At 42.4% G+C, this 17239-nt stretch overlaps 2 protein-coding genes across 3 annotated transcripts; both read left to right on the top strand.

Annotated features, from left to right (window-relative positions):
• Positions 1-56: 56 nt before the first annotated feature.
• mavs (mitochondrial antiviral signaling protein) lies at positions 57-8347 on the top strand. Of its 2 annotated transcripts, none has more exons than XM_071529603.1 (5): positions 57-120; positions 2526-2648; positions 3658-3838; positions 5064-5737; positions 6525-8347. In XM_071529603.1, exons 2-5 carry the CDS (start codon positions 2526-2528, stop codon positions 7176-7178), a joined length of 1632 nt encoding a protein of 543 aa, XP_071385704.1. In that variant the 5' UTR covers positions 57-120; the 3' UTR covers positions 7179-8347. The 2 variants fall into 2 exon arrangements, with proteins under 2 accessions (XP_071385704.1, XP_071385703.1); XM_071529602.1 differs by lacking the exon at positions 57-120 and adding an exon at positions 1937-1953.
• A 244-nt stretch (positions 8348-8591) lies between these two features.
• On the top strand, positions 8592-17239 carry pank2 (pantothenate kinase 2). Its single transcript, XM_071529605.1, has 7 exons — positions 8592-8978; positions 9474-9826; positions 10509-10762; positions 11758-11934; positions 12783-12906; positions 14773-14898; positions 15046-17239. The coding sequence occupies exons 1-7, from the start codon at positions 8759-8761 to the stop codon at positions 15094-15096; spliced, it is 1305 nt and encodes a 434-aa protein (XP_071385706.1). The 5' UTR covers positions 8592-8758; the 3' UTR covers positions 15097-17239.

Here is a 17239-nt window from a genome sequence, read left to right as displayed (position 1 = left end):
CTCTGCGCAGATGTGTGTGTGCGGAGACAAAAAAAAAAAAAAAAAAAAAGACAAGAGAGCAGAAGCAGGAATAGCGTTTGAGGGAGAGTCACGAACTGCTGAAGCCCTAAAACACGAAAGGTGAGCTCTCTGCTTATATTACGGTACTGAAGCCTAAACCCTGTGTGTAATAACAGAGAATTTGTGTTTGTTTTAATGTAATTAGTCAGCAATAACGTAACAGAGGTGGCATTGGCTACTTTGTATCGTATGACTCGATTTAAAATAGTATGCACGCAGCTTTGTAGTGATAATAGACATAAATGTAGGATTATAGTGGGTTATTTTTTCATTTTCTCACTTTAATGTCGTGACAAACACCCTGCACTTCCCTGTCGTCTGTGGTGTGTGCAGCCTTGTGTAATTTCTTGCCAACTTTCTCTGTGAGCTGTTTTATTCTTAAACAGGCTTGAGAACTTCTTAATTTCCTCATACCATCACAGCTACTAATCCTAGTACAAAAAAAAAATGTGTGTAGACATTTCCTGTCTCATCTTGGCAACTTTTGCTGTTGTCTGCAAGCTTTTTCAAGTCGAAAGTAAGAGTCAGAGTTGTAAGATGTCACCCGCCCAGACAGAGCTGCTGCTATGCTATGAAATGAAATGAAATGTGACCCAGGTGTCTAGAGAAGATACGGAGACTGCCAAGAAAAGGGCTTTCTTGACCTGCCAGTTTGGAGGTCACAGTTTTGGCACAGCTCGGCATAATTCGCCCTTGTGTCAAGGTGCTTTTTCCCCCCCTCACACCGCCTCCTCTGTCCTGTTAATCTGCAATCCCCCTCATTGTTTTACTTTCATCTGCAAGGCTGGTTGAAATAATACTTGCCTACTTCTTCTTTGAGTATAATGAAAGGTTTTCTCCAGTACTGTACTTGATTCATGGACCAAAGATTACATGGAGCTCTAAAACACCTGCTTCAGAAATCCAGTTTGTTAAGCAATTGCAGCCTCTGCCATTTGGAAATTGCGATTTTTGATTTGATTTTTCCCCCCCGATTAATTGTTCAGCTCTAATATAATATGCAACCTTTTCCATTCCACCAAACAGCACTCAGTCATATCGACCTGAGAGGGAGTGTGTCAGACTTTAAGCCACGGCTTCTGTGTGGCGAAGCTACAAGGAGGAAGACTTTGCTCCTTGGTTGCTGCCTCTGATATTGCGTCTGAGTTTAGAGCCACCAGATCAGACTGCTGTTGTCCCACATTATACCAAATGTTAACATGCCTTTCAGTTTGACTTAGGCCGGTGGATTCAGTCAGAAAGTTCCCCCTGATTGAATCTGACAACAGATTATTTCAGCAGAGTGTGTACGTGTAAACACACTGAAGGGTTTAAAGTGTATTCAACACACCACAGAGTCCCCTGCTTTTCCATTCGACCCTGAAAGGCCAGTGAAATATGCTACGGGTGTAAGACGTTTTGAAATTTTCCTGCTGCACTGCTCAAGCAGTTGCAGATATTAAACCAGAGTCTGGAGGTCATTAATCAGTTACTAGTCAGGGCCTATTCACCCTCTTCACCCTCTTCCTCCTCCAAACCGGTTGCATTCACAACCTTGAAATGCAGCAAAGTTTTCTCCTCCTCAAAGTGAAAAAAAGGGTTGCAGCATATAGTCATATATAGAGGTTTGTCTGCAGAGCCTTTGTCTTGAAATGGGTAAGTCCCAAACTCCCCTTTACTGGAGTGGACGTGTGAGTGAGTTTCCTTTTGCTATGTGGCATGCTAGCTGCTTTTCAATTTCATTTTCAGTTTCCTGAACAAACCAGAGTCTAAAAATCCCCACAGGGTGATTGCATCATTAAGGTCTTTTTAGCCAAGCAAGATCATGTTTCATCATTGTATTTTCTGGGTACTTTCATGTAAAGGGCTCAATTCCTGTCAAGGTGTCTCACATGGAGTGAATGGCGAGGAATGGTACAGTTCATCCAAGTGAATGTGGCCAAAATCTCTTGACTTACAGACCAGTTGAAACTAGGGATGCACCGATACTGATTATCCAATATTTTCCCACCCATATTGGCAGACTCCAATATAATTTTTTTTGCAAAACTCTTACTACAAATGCAGGTGTAAAACAGGTTAAGCTTGTCAGAAAGGAGACATCCTTAGCTTAAGATAATTAAGTGGTTTTTAAACAAAAGACCATGTTGGTTTTATTCTGTTGCTGTGTTAAGTGACACTCTCCTAGAAAAAAAGGTCCCAATTCCACAATAAAAATAATATCGGGCTGATACCGATATTGCTTTTTAAAGCTGATATCGGCTGGTACTGATATATCGGCGTATCCCTAATTTAAACATTTACTAATACACAGGATCTTATGTGTATTTTCTATCTAACTATCCCTTGTGCAGTTAAACCTGGGTGAGAACAGAAAACCTATGTAGACACCTGGTTTGGATGCCAGAAGTAAGAAGTGTGGAATATATTGTAGAATTTACTGCCTCTTTGTTTTATACCTGTGTGTCCTCTCCATTATTTCACAGATGGCGTTCGCCAGGGATAAACTATACAATGGCTACTTGCGGAAGAAAATGGCTCTCATCGCGACCAACGTCAAAGCAAGAGAAATCGTGCCCCACCTGCCTTGCCTGACCACCTCTGACAGGGTAAGCTTCATTAGGGATAAGGACCTTAAATTTTGTTATTCATTATACTGTTTTGGCAGGAACACATGACTGATCCTGTTGTAGTCCTTTGCTTTAACTGCTTATTATAGAACATTTGGTGGATGCTTTTCACCAAAGCGCTTAACAAAACCATGATTGCTTACACTTTCAGAATGGATGGCCTTAGTTTTGTGTTACATTATAGTAATAATACCTAAGAGGGCGTTCTTCACTGTGATTATGGATATTATGGTGAGGCAATATGTACAAGGTGTGGCTGAGTGCCGCTCGGTTACTTAAAAAACATTCCATGACAGTTACTCATTTCCTCATCAAAAACTGTAATCGGTAATCTAATCCAAGGGATTACCCAAACTCAGTAGTGTATTCTGATTACTTTCAGTCACTACAAGATTATGTTACCATATCTGAGGTATGAAGGGATAAGAAAAATTACAATGTCAGGAAATTTTTGCATGCAAACACAAATTTTCTTCTGTGTCACATCTTAGGAAGATGAAGGACATCTGACACTATTTCAATGGCTTTCTGAGTTTGTCACTTTCTCTAGTTTTTCAAGAGTATCTGTAACCAGAATCATGTTTTTTAGGTAACGCAGCAGAATACATAACGCCATTGCAAGTATTCCGTTTATACTGCCCAATCTGGCTGTCAGCATCAACAAAGTGCCTATAATCACAGTAGAGAACACACTATGTAGGGCTGCTGGCTGTCATCCAGCGAAACGTATTATGGCTTTAATACCATGGTTACAATGCGTGTGCACTGACTGAACAGTTTACTTCAGTGTAGTAAATACATAAGAATAAGAACCAGTTGAAAACTAGAAAGACTGTCATTATCAGCGTGGTTACAGTGTTTTTCACCCATCAGATTGCTTGGCAGAAGCTACTTATTGTATATCATCATGTTTAGACGTCATAAATACCACCTTTATTGATTGATTTATGTATTCATTACATATTCTTTCAAAACACATTATCTTTAGGAAGAAATAGAGGCAAAAAGAGAGACTAGTGGGAATTACGCTGCCATGCAGCATCTTCTGGACTGTCTGCGGAGGAGAGAGAACTGGCCGGAGGAGTTCATCGCAGCGCTGGAGGCGTGTGAGCAGAGAGAGATGGTAGCTGAGATCAGAGCAGAGTACAACTCTCTGAGAGGCCCGAAAAGTAAGTCAGCACATAAATTAACTAGTATATTGTAGTAGGGCTGGGTGATATGGACCAAAAATCATACCTCGGTATTTTTAGGCTGAATGGCGATACACGATATATATCTCGGTATTTTCTACGAAGTGGGCTAAATGTTCAGTTGTAAGTCAAAGCCACATGTGAGATGTCTCAAGCACTTTTATTAAAACGAGACTGTGATCAAAATAAAATGTAAAGACAGGGTTTCCTTCCCTGTTTTAAAATATACTGCAACTGATAACCCTTTCGGTTCCTTATGATCTAGTGAAGTATTGGATATGGTATTAAAGGAATAATTCACCTCCAAATGAAATTCAGTCATCTACTCACCCCCATGTCAGTCAAAATTGACGAAACACACAGTGAGTTAGCCCCTGTAGTTCCATCTCAGCCTTCTCCCAAACTATTGAAGTTAACAGGGTCTTGTTTTTACAACTCCAAAAACAGCAAACAATGTCTGTCAAATTTCTCCAAAGAGCTCATACAGCTTAATCCAAGTAGATAAACAATTGCACTGTGGGTCAGTCAGGAAAATATGGGTAATAAGGAAGTAAACATCGGATTTATGGACCCACAGTGCAATCGTTTGTCTACGAAACATTTATTATGCATTTTAATGGTTTTTTGGAGCTGTAAAAAGATGGCTGCATTAACTTCTATTTTTTGGTCCCTGTGTGTTTGATGGTCCTATGAACAGACTGACATCAGGGTGAGTAGATAATACGGCTGCAACTAACGATTATTATCATTGTCGATTAATTTGTTGATTATTTTCTCGATTAATCGATTAGTTGTTTGGTCTATAAAATGTCAGAAAATGGTGAAAAATGTCGATCAGTGTTTCCCAAAGCCCAAGATGACGTCCTCAAATGTCTTGTTTTGTCCACAACCCAAAAATATTCAGTTTACTGTCATAGAGGAGTAAAGAAACCAGAAAATATTCACATTTAAGAAGCTGGAATCAGAGAATTTTGACTTATTTTTCTTAAAAAATTACTCAAACAGATGAATCGATTATCAAAATAGTTGGCGATTAATTTAATAGTTGACAACTAATCGATTAATCGATTAATCGTTGCAGCTGTAGTAGATAATGACTGAATTTTAATTTCAGGGTGAACTATTCCTTTAACAGATTTGGATACCCTCTAGATGTGTGCAGTGGAAACCAAATGAAATGATAACACGGTTTGCTTTTCCTTAGATCCCAGTCCACCCTCCCCTCCTACCACTGTCGTCACGGCGCACGTCCACCCGGCTCCGCCTGCCAGTCGGCCCGTGTCCGCTCCACAGGGCAGTCAAGCCGCTGTCCCCCCCCCACCTGAGGCAGCAGCTCCTCCAGAGCCAGCCGCCCGGGCCTCACCCCCTCCAGAAGCCCCCCTGCAGCCAGAGGCGCCCCCAAACCCAGACACTCCACCACCTCCACCTCCCAAGGCTGCACCCTCTTCAGAGCCTGCCCCCCAGCTTCCACAGTCCCCCCAGGCTAGAGCGACACCCCCTCCATCAACGCCTCCTCCTTCTCCTGAACCCCCACGCCATCAGGCCGCCACTCCGCCGCCGCCGCCGCCACAGAGAGGGGTTCAAGCTCACCAGGAGCCGGAGGAAAACTCTGAAATGGACCCCCAGGATGGCTCCGGTGACAAGAGTCTGATTCCTGATAAAGCGAGCGCAGGAGACGGCGAGGTTTCACTCGACTCTGAGGCGACCGCTGACCCAGGACCTGCCGTCGAGCAAGCAACAGCCCAGGAGGACAGGACACCGCAGAGTCTCCTCACGACCCCAGAGAAGCCGCCGGTCCAGGAAACGGTCCTACCAGTAGACCAAGTAGCTGCTGCTGGCCTGCAGCCTGAAGAAACCTCTGAACCCACCGCCACACAGGTAAACCTCCAATTAGGTCAAGATAATACATTTTAATGAACAAATCACTGTTGGCAGGTGAAAACCACGCATCTGAAAAGGAATTAAGAAAAGGCTGGTGTTTTTTCTCATTGAGGACAATGTATTTTATAACTTAAAGGGAAAACCCACCTTCAGATACTCTTACACTGTTAGATATAAACTGTGTTGTAATTTACTTTTTTGGTGTACCCACTTTCCCTCAGCCTGCCTCGTCTACTTCTACTTCAGTCAGTGATTTCCTACATTTCCCAGAATGGACTGTGCTCCTTCCTCAAAATGCGACCCGTCTTGTAGCTGCATTGCATTCTGGTCTATTGAGGCTTCTGTTGGTAGAGAAATTGGTCTCTCTCCTCTTCTATGATGGATTTCTCCCTGTATGATTGTTAAACATCAGTGCAAAATGGCAGCTCTAGAAAGAAGCCCTCGCTCTTTGATTCTTAGGGACTGACACCAAAATCTGCCATTTACCGTTGATATTTTAGATCGAGATGCTTTAGAGAAACAACAAAACGGGCCCAGAAATGCAAGCTACATCAGGAATAGCTGTATTTTTTAACAGTGTTAAAGCATTTTAAGGTAAAATTTCAATTCAAGTTAACAAAAATCCCAAGGTTGCATCCTCAGGTGTTCACCTGACAGCTGACAAATTCTGAATGGATAATATAAAGTCTTCTATCTTCCTGTGTGTGAGACAGGTGTTTTTTTTAAAATGCATCTAAACTGTCCAAGTCAAAAACCTGACATCTGATATTGATTTCACCTGCAGGTCATGAACAACAGTCAGCAGGCACAAACCACAGAAGCAGCCTCCCCGCCGCGTGGTATCGATGTGCCGGACGCCTCTCTGTGTGACACTGTGTGTCTGAGCAAGCCCGGCCAACTCCTCAGCATCCAGCAGCAGCATCACGACAGTCCTACTATTCCTGCAGAACAGCAACCCTACTCAGGCGACAGTGAGCGTCTGGAAATAAGTGACGCCGTACCAGACCCTGAGTCTTCTGCCCAGGTTCCTGCCCCCGCCTCTCCGCCGCCACGCCAGGACAACGGCGGCGTCCCGGAGCCTCTTCCCCACAATAACGAACCGGAGGAGAACAACTACGAGTCCGTCAGCCTGGGCTCCCTGGGAGAGGTGCGGGTGAACGTGGTCCGAGTGGCCGAGGAGGCGTCTATCCAGAACCACGACGGCCAAAACCTGAGACCGCAGGCTCAGATCCTGAACGGCCAAGCGGCCAAAGAGCCCGCTTCTGCACCGCCCGCCAGCGCTGACGCTGTATCGAATTCAAACGCCCCCTCAGAGTATGCGCCGGAGCAGCAGGATCCAGAGAAGAACACCTACCTGTCGCCTAATGCAAAGTACTTTCTGACAGCTGCAGGAGTCAGCGCCTGTGCGTTGATTGTGGCGTGGAGGTTGAAGAATTAAGAGGATTTAACTCCACGAAAGCAAGGGAAGATTATGTTTTAAGGCTTTTGAAAGAGGATCATAAGGGCATGGTGCCTTATTGTAGTCGCTGGACTGTGACGGTGTGAGGTAACTTGTTTAATATTTACCCATAGTAATAGCTGGCTTTCCAGAACTTTGATCGTCTAATTAATTATCAGTCTGCTGTTAAGTTGGAATATGTTCTGTGTCGTAAACGTTGAATCGAGTTAGAGCCCTACTGAGCAAAGACCAAATACTACAATCTACACATTTTATTTTATTAGTTCACTTGAGGAACTTATCGAAGCTGGGTTAAGATCTCAGGTCATTTAAGTACTTGCTGCATATTATGTGGTTTGTAAATGTACACTGATACTGTGTATTGATGATAGCACTATGTATATATATATCCACTTGTCTGATAAGCACTTTCTTGATAAGGCTGCTGGCTGTCATCCAGCGAAGACGGCTAATTAACTAGTGTATCAAGGACAAGAATTTCACTGGATGTGTTGTGTGAAAAAAAGATTTCCCACATCACACACTGCAATTTTGCTTTTCCTGTGGTTAGTTGGAAATAGGCCTTTAAATAATAGCTAATGCACTATCTGTATTTATTTGTGTATATATACATATATATATATCCATGATCATGCATTTTAACAAAAAGTGATGTATCAGAAATGTTTTAAAGCGTAGTTATATACGAATGTATGATGTTTTAATCCACATTTCAACAAGAACCAATCAGCTAACATTGTGTCATTTCATTTCATATTTTGCAGAATTATTTTGTTTATGAATAAGTCTCCCCAACTTGCGCTTTCTAGTTATCAGCTTGATAACTAGATGATGTCATTTTGCTCTTATACAGTTTCTCCTCTTGTTCAAGTAAAACAAATTCTAATGTGTCATGTCTTCTGTGAGGTGAGAGATTGTGCATTTCACTGTAAATAGTATTGTCAATACAAGAAATGTAAGAAAATAATAGGTTAATTGAGAATGTTTTGCACTTGAGATAAGTCGAGGAGGATAACTGGGCAACAAATGATTTGTGGACACAATGCCTTGTCATTGTGGGAAGCACTGAAGTTTTAACCCCATCTAAAGTTTTCATCTAAATCTTAATGCACTGTCTCTATGCAATCAAAACAATAAAATTTAAATGATAAAAGTAAGTTCCTCTACTGATTGTGCCAAGTAATTCCCCTGCAGAGAAACCATGTTAATTATGTAAAGTTGTTTGTGTCACTTCTGCTTTTTCATACAAAAATCTCTACTACACCAGCCCAACCAGCCTAACCAGCCTCTCAGAAATGTTGACTGCCTGGCCTACTCGCACTTTGATTGGTTCAGGCTTCCATCAATCATCCACTGGCTCCGCCCACTTCAGCTTGGACTGTGTGCATTATAGAAACCGCTATGTACCCACAGACGTTTAAAACGACACAGCTACTTAGCTAATTAGCCAGCTCGTCGCGCCTCGCGCCACGGACAGCATTGCCCACATAAATCATCAACGTTTTAACGGTTTAGTTTATCATAACGTGCAGCATATATGTAGCTAATTGTTCATTTCAATGGCGTTCAATGGCCACCAGCGCGACGAGGAATCCTCCGACGACGACGACGATGAAACGCCCACGAAGCAGCCGCGGTCCATGAAGGAGATGCCCGGTTGTTTCAGAAACGACCCCAGCAATGAGACAGCCACGCCCGGGGGAAGCGCCACACCGGACCGGCGGACCTCCAACTCGACAGCGAGGCATCGGATGGACTCGCTGAAGAAGAGCAGGCCGCGTATGTGTTAACGTTACTAGCTTGGGCTTGGTGTATTTGCTGGAGTTGGACCGTTGCATGTTTACAAAAAATCGAAGGCGTTCCCACAAAAGACACTGGGTAATGTAACGTTAGATTTGCAAATATAAATGCAGTAATGGGACACGTAAATGCCACAAGATGAAATCGATATGGCGTAAGAAATATGCTAGAAGGACGATAAAACCAACAAACAAAAAAATCATTTGATATTGGTATTACAATGTAGTACCAATGGCAGTAAATAGCCAGGACCTATTTTGCAACAAGATGGCGTTTATAGTACACACTGTACTGTTGCTTCTGAGGATGTAGCTGCTTGCTATTTTCTGGGCCAACACTAAGACATTAGTCCTCACTGTCACTAAGCATCTAATTACTTAAGATATATATTTATTTTTCACTGTAAATAATATTTTTGGTCAACATGTTCAATAGTGAAATATGTCTTTGTATGTATTATTTCATATTATGCAGCATTTCCCTGGTTTGGGATGGATATTGGAGGCACTCTGGTGAAGCTGGTGTACTTTGAGCCTAAAGACATCACAGCAGAGGAGGAGCAGGAGGAGGTGGAGAACCTGAAGAGCATCCGGCGGTACCTGACCTCCAACACCGCCTACGGCAAAACGGGCATCAGGGACGTGCACCTGGAGCTGCAGGACCTGACGCTGTGCGGCAGGACGGGCAACCTGCACTTCATCCGCTTCCCCACGCACGACCTGCCGGCCTTCCTGCAGATGGGCCGCAACAAGCACTTCTCCAGCCTCCACACCACCCTCTGCGCCACCGGAGGCGGGGCGTACAAGTTTGAGTCCGATTTCCGCACGGTGGGTCCGCAGCAGCTCTTGTGCGTGTGCTTTTACAGGCGGGACAGGGACGATGAACAGGAAGGAAAGGAGTGAGAATTGTGAAATCACAGTATGAGCCTGACAGGCGTGCACCATGCAACCACGACATCCTGGGTTTGAATCCGGCCTGGGATCCCATTTCTCTCTGCTATGACCTACCTAATACAGCCAAAAATGCCCATAATAATTCATTAAAATTTTCCCTGATTCCAAGAACCTCATGTAATGTGTCAGAAATCAAAGCAACTTGATTTTCTGACTTGTTTAAACACCGTTAAACATCCCTTTTTTACGCCTGACCTTATTAGACAGCAGTGGTTGATTTGTTCATGTTTATTGGGATGGTAGGGAGGTAAATCATGGTTGTTGTATTCAATTTCTCCTAAAATTAGGGCGATGTGTGTTATAATTGGCTAATAAGGTGACTATAAATAAGGAAAAAGCAACTTTACTGTGGATTTTTGAATGTGATAGGATGCAGAGATTGTGATTATTGAGTGTTTTTCTTGTGAGAGGCAACTCCCATTCAATTCTAATGAAGGTTCCTGTTTCCCCCCCCCCCCTCCTTTCCCTCCTCCCCCTGTTTCCTGCCTCTGTGTGTGTTCTGACCACATCCCCTGAATCATGTTGTCCATGTTCTCTTTTCTGAAAAAAAAAAAAGATGGCCGACCTGCAGCTTCACAAGCTGGATGAGCTGGACTGTTTGATCCGGGGGGTGCTGTACATCGACTCGGTGGTGTCCAGCGGCCCCTCAGAGTGCTACTACTTTGAAAACCCCACAGACCCGGAGCGCTGTGTCCAGAGGCCCTACACACTGGAGAACCCCTACCCTCTGCTGCTGGTCAACATAGGGTCCGGGGTCAGCATCCTGGCCGTCTACTCTGAGAACAACTACAAACGAGTCACTGGGACCAGGTAATAATCAGAGTAGGAGATCTGCTGCCCACTGGGCATGATGGCTGCTGGACTCCTGCATTTACCAGCCACTTTTCAACAGTTTACTGGTTTTTAGAATAGAGAAGAATCCAGGAACACCGGTTGGATACCTGCCAAAGTGTCCAAACTGTTGAGTAGACAGACTTACCAGCCTCAGTGGAAATTAATCGTCTTTTAGCAGGTGACTATTGTTATTTCCCTGCCCACACACAAAAAATGTTAGTCTATATATACAGGTATGTAAGAGACAAATTTGTATATAGGTCCCAAATCACTGAATTTATCATTTAAGGTGATGCAGGGGGTTTTGCAGGAGGGTGCAGGGCGGTCAGTGTGTGTGTGGTCGATGTTTGGTGACGCCTGCCCTCCATGTCTCCCTAGTGCCATGGTGTTAAAAGTAACAGGATTTTTGAAGCTGTCAGTGACCAGACCACTTCCTTTACCATCCGTTTGCTCATGAGCTTAAGCCAAAGGTTGTTTTTTTTTTGTTACTTTGATTTGGGTTTAGGTTGAATTTTGAATAAAGTTGGTTCAACTGAAGGTTTAGCTATTGGTCAGCTCTGTGTTTTTTCCTCCTACTCTCTCCACTGGTTTGTTTTCACTGGTGGTTTCTCTGTCTGGTGGCTTTGAAAGGGACTCTTTGATTTTGTCTGTCTGGCTCATGAACGGTTAGTTCTCCCTCGACATAATAGCCCTCTGTTCTTTGTGCTGTGAGAGAAACACAAGATGAGCGTATTTTAATCGAGAATCTGAAGAATCTGCCTAACCTTGTTGGAATTATTCATTTGTAATTTATCCACTGGTAGCAGAGACATGCCGCTTTTTGCCCTTAATTTACAGACCACTAATGTGATGTTACAGTTGCTGTGCAGTGGAGCAGGCAGCTAATATTCCAGATGGACGTCATGTTTTTTAAAATTTGTAGGTTGTCTTATAATATCGTCTTGTCTGTCTTTTCATCTGTGTGTTCGCAGCCTCGGCGGCGGGACCTTCCTGGGCCTGTGTTGCCTCCTGACTGGCTGCTCTACTTTTGAGGAAGCCCTAGAAATGGCTTCTCAGGGGGAGAGCACCCGCGTGGACAAACTGGTGCGGGATATCTATGGCGGAGACTACGAGAGGTTTGGGCTGCCGGGCTGGGCTGTGGCCTCAAGGTAGGGCTTATACCAGCGTTTTTAAAGCTATTTGTGGTGGATCCACACATAACCAGAGTAACAGTTTTAATGAACCAGGAGGCAACTGTAGTTCATTTTATTTCAGTCTAGTTTCAGTCTAATTATTAAACCAAACAAATTTGTATTAGTTTATTTTTTATGTTTTCTTGAAACTGTTGATTTGGATAAAATCAACCTAATGTTTTTTTCTTAACACCTAAGAAGGTCAGTGTTCATATTTTTGAGATGCGTATAATACTGATAAAGAACAAAGGCAGGGCTTCCTTGCATGAAAAGTAAAGCAGTTTAATGAAGTATCTGTGACCCCAGATCAGAAGAGATCAGTAGTGGCACACAAATATCACATAAATTCCAGGATAATGCTAAATTTACTCAGTTTTCTCTCCCAGGATGAAAACAAGAAATGTTGATATACATTTGACACAGAGCAAGAAACCTTTTCATCTTCAACAGCCACGTTCCCTATTTAACTGACCAAATTAGATTTTTAGATATAACCTTGGAACGATGGCTGCTTACCTGCCAAAACTGTGAGGAAGAACAGAAAAAAATCACCGCAATCAAACTTTACCAGCATTTGGCCTGTGGCTCGTGTTAATTTTCTGCCCAGTAAGCAATTAGACTTGAATTAGAGCTTTCTTGATTGATTCCAAACAAACATTGGGGCTCTTCCAGAAGGCAGAATATTACATAGTACTCAATTTACAATTTCCCATTTGGCAGACGCTTTTATCCAAAGCGACGTACACATTACTCCAAATAAAACAGAAACCATTGTAAGCCGCTGTTCTGCTGTTAACAGTGAATCATATATTTTGCTTTGGTAGTTTTGGCAACATGATGTCCAAAGAGAAACGGGAGTCGGTGTCCAAAGAGGATCTGGCCAGAGCGACGCTGGTCACCATCACCAACAACATCGGCTCCATCACCAGGATGTGTGCTCTCAATGAGGTCAGTCCCCACCCACCCCCACCCTATCTGCTGAAGATTATGTTTATGCCATCTTTGCTTTACTAGATGCTACACAGATACAGGAAGGACAGTAAATAAAGGAGGACGGAGGGAGGGGCAGGACGACAGTATTTAGGGAATGTTCAGGAATTTAGATAATTCAGTTACCATATTTCAGACTGTGGATTTCACCAGCAATGCCCCTAGGAAGGTACGAAGGGGTTCTGTCACATTTGTTCAAGGATGCTCCGACTGACAAGGTTGCTGGGATGAAACCCTTTTGGTTACAGGACAATCTTTCAAACCACCAAGCCACTTTGTCTCCCCAGTTAATAGAAGGTGGGTCAGTTGACGTATAGCACTGTCACAATAACCAACACTTTGATACTACTTCAACACTGTTGCAAAACATTTAGTTCAATATTGAATTGCATAAACATTCGATACTTTCACAAAATGTCTTCTGCAAGCTGAAATTCCATTTCAGTGTCACTTTCAGACAGTGTACACGTGGATTACTTATTGGAAATAGTTAAATACTTATTGGAGTCAAACATGGCAACAGCAGCAAACAGTCCATCACATCTTGAACTGAATCCCAGTTCACCTAAACTGGTTGACAAACTCGTACCAGGAGCAAAATATGGAACTATTAAGCTTAGAGAGCTAACAAAGACGGACACCCAACCAACATCCAAACCAAAAAAACATCCAATCATCCAATCCAGAAAAAGTCAAATGTGGTAACACATCGGTTGATGATTTTCTTGTTTGCCGCATCGTATCATATTGAACTTAGTATTGGTATCGCAGTCAAAATGTTGGTATCGGGACAACACCAGTGACATGAAGGGTTTGAACAGGCTGTCTTTATCTTCCTACTGTGGAGTATTGGCTTCCCTCCAGAGTCCCTGCTGTCTGTTTCCTCTTTGCGTTCAGCCTCTTTACGGTGCTGCCTTGTGGCGTCTTGATCAAGCAGCATTGTACAGGGCTATGAAGGCGTAGAGGAGGTATGCTGCATTACCACACTAATATATCTTTCTTTTACAACTCAAAGCGGGAGGTGCTCAACTCAAAAAACCAAAGAAAGACAAAGTGAGGAGCAAAAAAGGCTTGAAAACTAGAAAAATAGCCTGCATTCAGGAATAATGAATGAGATGCGTCTTTATTCAGCAGTCATGTGAACATGTTTCAGATTTAAGCCTTAATCAGCCTTAATCAGTATGTTCCACATGATTTCATAGTTCAGTTTTCTGATTTATAGCGGCCTTTTTTCATGTTAAACTGTCCTCATGTGATGATCAATAATGTGAAGTTTTTATGCTTGCACATATGTGTTATTCCATGTGCTATTACAGGGAATCACTGCATTGTTCCGTGGCCAAGACAATGCAATTTAATGTTAGGCAATAGAGATGAGATTGTGTTATAACAATAGTACTGAAGAGGGTGCTCTTCACTGCTGTACAAAGGGGATGTGATCAGGTGCACAGTTTAGCTTCATCAGTATTGCGTTTAAACAATGGACGCATTTGTGTTCTGTCTGAGACGTTTTCCTCAATGTTGTGCACTTGAAAGGAAAAAAAGAGAAAGCAAGAAAGCTAATTTACCATCTCTGTGGAAACCACAAGAGTTAACATAGCAGCCAAAACAGGCCTAGCCATTCTGTATGGGAGTAACAGTATCAGCATAGCTGGGAATCATCTTTGGAATCATCTTTATAAATGTAAGTGGGGTGGAAGTAGCTGGTTAAACCCACACAATATTGCTATTTCTTGTCATTTATGTTTACACCATCTTAAGATGATTAAGAGCATGTACCCTAATTATTTGCACCCCCCTCTTTGTTTTTGTTTTTTTGCTAAGAACATCGAGAGAGTGGTGTTTGTGGGCAACTTCCTGAGGGTGAACACCCTCTCTATGAAGCTGCTGGCCTACGCCATGGACTACTGGTCCAAAGGCCAGCTGAAAGCTCTCTTCCTCCGGCACGAGGTAAGAACTCTGGCCCTCCTTCACCACGGCCTGTAGACCAGAAATGTTGTTTCCTGCCCTGATGGGCACCATCATTGATAAAATACTTTTAATCACCAATATTTTACTAACTGAAATCATTTTCCTGTTTTGTGTTGTCTTTTTTAGGGTTACTTCGGGGCAGTCGGAGCCCTGCTGGAGCTTCTGAATCCATCCTAAGTGCATCCAAAGAAGCACTTTCTATCTGCTGCAAAGACCATTAGCACTTTAGACTGTTCAAAATCCAAACCAGGGTGGGATGTAACACCAGCCACCAGCCAAATACTGGTAACTTTTGGCTGTGGCTGGTAAAGTTTGTCTACTCCTATTCTCAGTTTGTCAGGTCCTATTCTCAGAAATCCAGTTGGCTTGTAAAACGGTGAAAGTGGCTGGTAAATTTTGATATGCATCTGCCATTGTGGTCAGCGGATGAAGGTTGTTTTCCTGCCCTGACCAAAATTGTGTTCGAAATCACTGCATTTGGTCCAAGCCACCATGTGTCACATCTGTTAGACAAAGTTTTCGCATTAGGGACTGGGGGAAATGAGCCAGGCAGAATGCAGTCTTGGCAAGGTTTTGTCTGAAACATCTCTAAAGGAAATTCACCATGATTGCCTGAAATGCTTCGGCTAAAAAGCACTTGTAATCGCACAGTCTTGTCTTGTCAGCTGTACTGACCCCTCAGCGGGTATCGGGACCTCCAAATGCTTTTTGTGGTTTATTTTATCCTGCTTGGGTGCCAGATGAGTAGGGTTTTGTTGAATTGGGCGATACTGAGTGACAGAACTTAAAAGACAATCACAGGAAAGATTTAATACCAGTAAGGCCAGTAGTTTGAGGTGCTGAGATAAGGCAAAAACTGACAATCAATGGGAGTAAACATAGTTAGAACTACTGTTTCCTTCAAGATTTTGAAAATCTAGTAACACTGGTTTGTACAGAAAGTGTGGTAAAGTGTTGGAAAATCAACGGTGCTTGGCTTTCTTGCATTTTTTTGTATATAAATGTGATTTTCAGGCAAATTGTCAGTCCCGATTGTCAGTCCCATCCATCTGGTACTCTTGGTATGCTAAAACAAACACTGAAAATTATTTGCAACCACTTAGGTCTGCTAATATCTGTGAATATATACTCATTCTCATCAAATTTAGAATGGGCATGAATGATAAATTATTTTCAAACACAGAGTGAGCGAGTTTTCAAAACTGGGTGTTGATTTTCTTTATTAATCATCACCATAATCGATAAAAACGTACCAAAAGTCACTGTTACATCATGCTTATGCTTTAATGGTTACTTTATATATACAGAATGATTGTATATTTCTGATTTGTTTTTTTCTGCTTCTATCAAAGATAGACTAACACTTACATTACCTTTTTCCCAGTTGAGCTCTCACGACCTGCATGGTTTATGAACCAAACTGTTTTTTTTTTCCTGGTTTGCAGGAACACTCTGGTCCTGTTATTGGAAATTATCAAAATCAATATGAATTTCCCCAAAACTAAAATTCAATGCCAAGAGCTGTGTCACATGTGACAGAAATCAAAGCTAAGTAACTTTTCATGCAAAAACATTTGATGAATCTGTCCAGTGGAGGATAAAAATGCATAATTTATATCCCCTGACCCCAAACCAGTTCAGTCTATGGATTGTATTGGCACTCTTTATCAGACTGTACTTTAAGTTTAGTATTCTTAAACAGTTTTGATGGTGGAAAAGTGATGTTGTGCTTCCTTATTGGTCAGTCAAACCACCGTCCTCAGGCTTTTCAGAAAGAGAAATTTAGCAGGTAGAATGAACTGTGAAACATTCAACCCCATGTTTCCAGTATGTGTGTGTGTGTGTGTGTGTATTATCAGGCTGAGTCACCAGGATGACTCACAGTTATTTTAAGTTCTCCAGACATTTCAGTTAATGAATTTCTGGCCCAACATAATGTTATCTGTTTGTTCAGTAAACTGTAGAGAAGCACAGGTGTGAGTTGTAGCATTGTTATAATCGATAATCCACGGAAGGGATTATTATAGGGACCATACCAATCAATCAATCAGTCAGTTTAGGTGGACACAGTTTGTTGAGTTATTAAGGCAAATGGTTCTACAGTTTTAAGTTGATTTAAATGAAGTGCCTGTAATGTTTTTGTACTAAAGACCTTCATGTGATCATCTTCTAAATGAGACAAACGGATTTGTAATTCTCAAGGTTTCCCTCTGTTGGCTGCATGTACATGGCAAAGAAAACTTTGTACCTTTTTGTAACAGAGTGTTTTCAAATTTCTTATTGAAATTTCCTTATTAAATGCAAATGTTTCTTATCTTTG

The sequence above is a fragment of the Centroberyx affinis genome, unplaced genomic scaffold (assembly GCF_046629955.1).
Source record: "Centroberyx affinis isolate AG114_WGS23_722 - 3 ecotype Tasmania unplaced genomic scaffold, CSIRO-AGI_Caff_v1 ptg001806l_1, whole genome shotgun sequence".
Lineage (NCBI taxonomy): Eukaryota > Metazoa > Chordata > Actinopteri > Beryciformes > Berycidae > Centroberyx > Centroberyx affinis.
This window is presented reverse-complemented; position numbering and strand designations above follow the sequence as displayed.